This window comes from Lutzomyia longipalpis, chromosome 2 (genome assembly GCF_024334085.1).
Source record: "Lutzomyia longipalpis isolate SR_M1_2022 chromosome 2, ASM2433408v1".
Lineage (NCBI taxonomy): Eukaryota > Metazoa > Arthropoda > Insecta > Diptera > Psychodidae > Lutzomyia > Lutzomyia longipalpis.
Window position 1 is genome coordinate 36,581,717 of NC_074708.1, and position 1,848 is coordinate 36,583,564.

General features: G+C 36.4%; 1 protein-coding gene across 1 annotated transcript; it reads right to left on the reverse strand.

Moving 5' to 3' along the window:
• Positions 1-368: 368 nt before the first annotated feature.
• LOC129790586 (uncharacterized) lies at positions 369-1,293 on the reverse strand. The gene is made up of 2 exons (XM_055828151.1): positions 854-1,293; positions 369-746 (listed from the first exon to the last, which is right to left on the reverse strand). The coding sequence occupies exons 1-2, from the start codon at positions 1,106-1,108 to the stop codon at positions 561-563; spliced, it is 441 nt and encodes a 146-aa protein (XP_055684126.1). The 5' UTR covers positions 1,109-1,293; the 3' UTR covers positions 369-560.
• Positions 1,294-1,848: the final 555 nt, after the last annotated feature.

The window sequence follows — 1,848 nt, forward strand, 5'->3', positions numbered from 1 at the left end:
AAATAAAAAAAAATCATGAAATTATCTCATCACTGGCAATTAAGGAAAATTACTTAATTTGAACTTCTTTTTAGAGCTTTTATATTCTGCTTGACTATTACTCATTTAAAACCCGTTTACACGATTAAATTGGTTAATTTTTTATCAGATTTATAAAAAGTTTGTTTCATTCAAATAAATCCACCAAAATTCACCCCATTTGACGATAATATTTGATACTCCATTTCTTCCAACTCACCTTAAAATTGTTATCAATTGTAGATTTTTTTTTAGAACAGTCTTCAAATCATTTATTAACCACTCATAAAAAGTCTTTCCAATAAATAAATCAAATAATTTTAACAATAAATAAGTAAAACACTTTAAAATTCATTTCTACTAAAATTATTTATTAAGAACCACGCGGCCAATGAGTCTTAAACTTCTAAATAATGTACAATTTAAAGTTAGTTTAATAAGTAGGTATACACAGAATGGACAAAGACACTTTTCCGTTTTTGGGATTGATATTCATCAATACTGTTTTAAGAAACCTTCTGATGTGTTTTGTGAGGGCTCCATCACTTGGGGAGATCCATCTTGAAGATGGGCTTCTCACAGCGGAATATCCTCTCCTTCTCAGGGAGTTGTCCAATTAGCCATTTCTTTAGTGAATCAACCGCCTCCTGACTGTGTCCTGCCCCACGGAAGGCAATTGTGGCATCCCTCCCAGCATGCTCGAGTATCACATAGTCGTCACCGGGGTGCTGTTTTGAAAAACCCCCAAAAATGAGTGATTAATTCATGCCCATGGCATCACTACAACACTTATTTTTTTTGCTTCTTATCTCTCGCTCTCTTAATCTTGCCCTACCAATTTGAGGAATTTCGTGACGTCGTAAATGCGATCGTAGATGACGATCCAACAATCTGTGGCACTGTCGTGATTTGCCACCTCCTCCAAGGATATTTCGGGTAGTTCAACTTCCTCCTCTGTGTCCTGTGTGAGGGTGGTGTCCACCACCAGGTGATTGAGTGGCTTCTGACGACGCAATCTCAGGGCATTCATGGCAAATTGGACGAAATTGTTTGTCTCCAGGGACTCAACCAAATCACGCTTCGTCTCCATTTTTTCTTCTCTTTTCTTATTCTTTCACTTTCCACACAAATTTTATTCTTCTCCCTTTTAAAAATAATTCCCTTCAAACACTTTTTTTGTACAAAATAAAAAGCAAAAATAAATTGGCGAATAGAAGCTTTTTCGATGTGATCGTGGTGAGAAACGCGTGGTGATTGAATGTCTCGAAGCTTGGCAAGTTGGCTCCTCGACATGAAATCATAAAAATGCTGAGTACCCCCTCTCAATATGTGGTTGTTTCTCTATTTACAAAAAGCCCCCACAGCTCATTTATTTACAAGTGATAATGTATAAAGAAATTTGCTAATGCTGACTCGTATTTATTTGTCGCACATGGTCTGTTCTTTCGTCACCAAGTGCTCGCGTGATAGGGTGTGTGAGGATGTGTGTTGCGAAGTCCCCCAAAAGCAAATCCCACCGTGAACTTGAAAAATATGTACAAATGTAACAACATTGTGCGAAAATCCCAAACAAAGCGCAATATGAATAAAAATTCCACAAAAGCTGACGAAAGAGTTGCATGAGATTGAGAAGAAGTTTGAGAGGCATTTAGAGAGAGAGAGAGAAAACCTTCTAAAGATGAAAATATTAGTTTTCCTTATCAGTGAAAATTCCGATAGTTTTCTCAATGAAATTTTCGCTCAAAAGGAATTTTGATTTACTGAAAATACACAAGAGGAGATGAACAGAATGTCCTTTAACCAGGAATGCCAGGATTAAATTTAATTGAT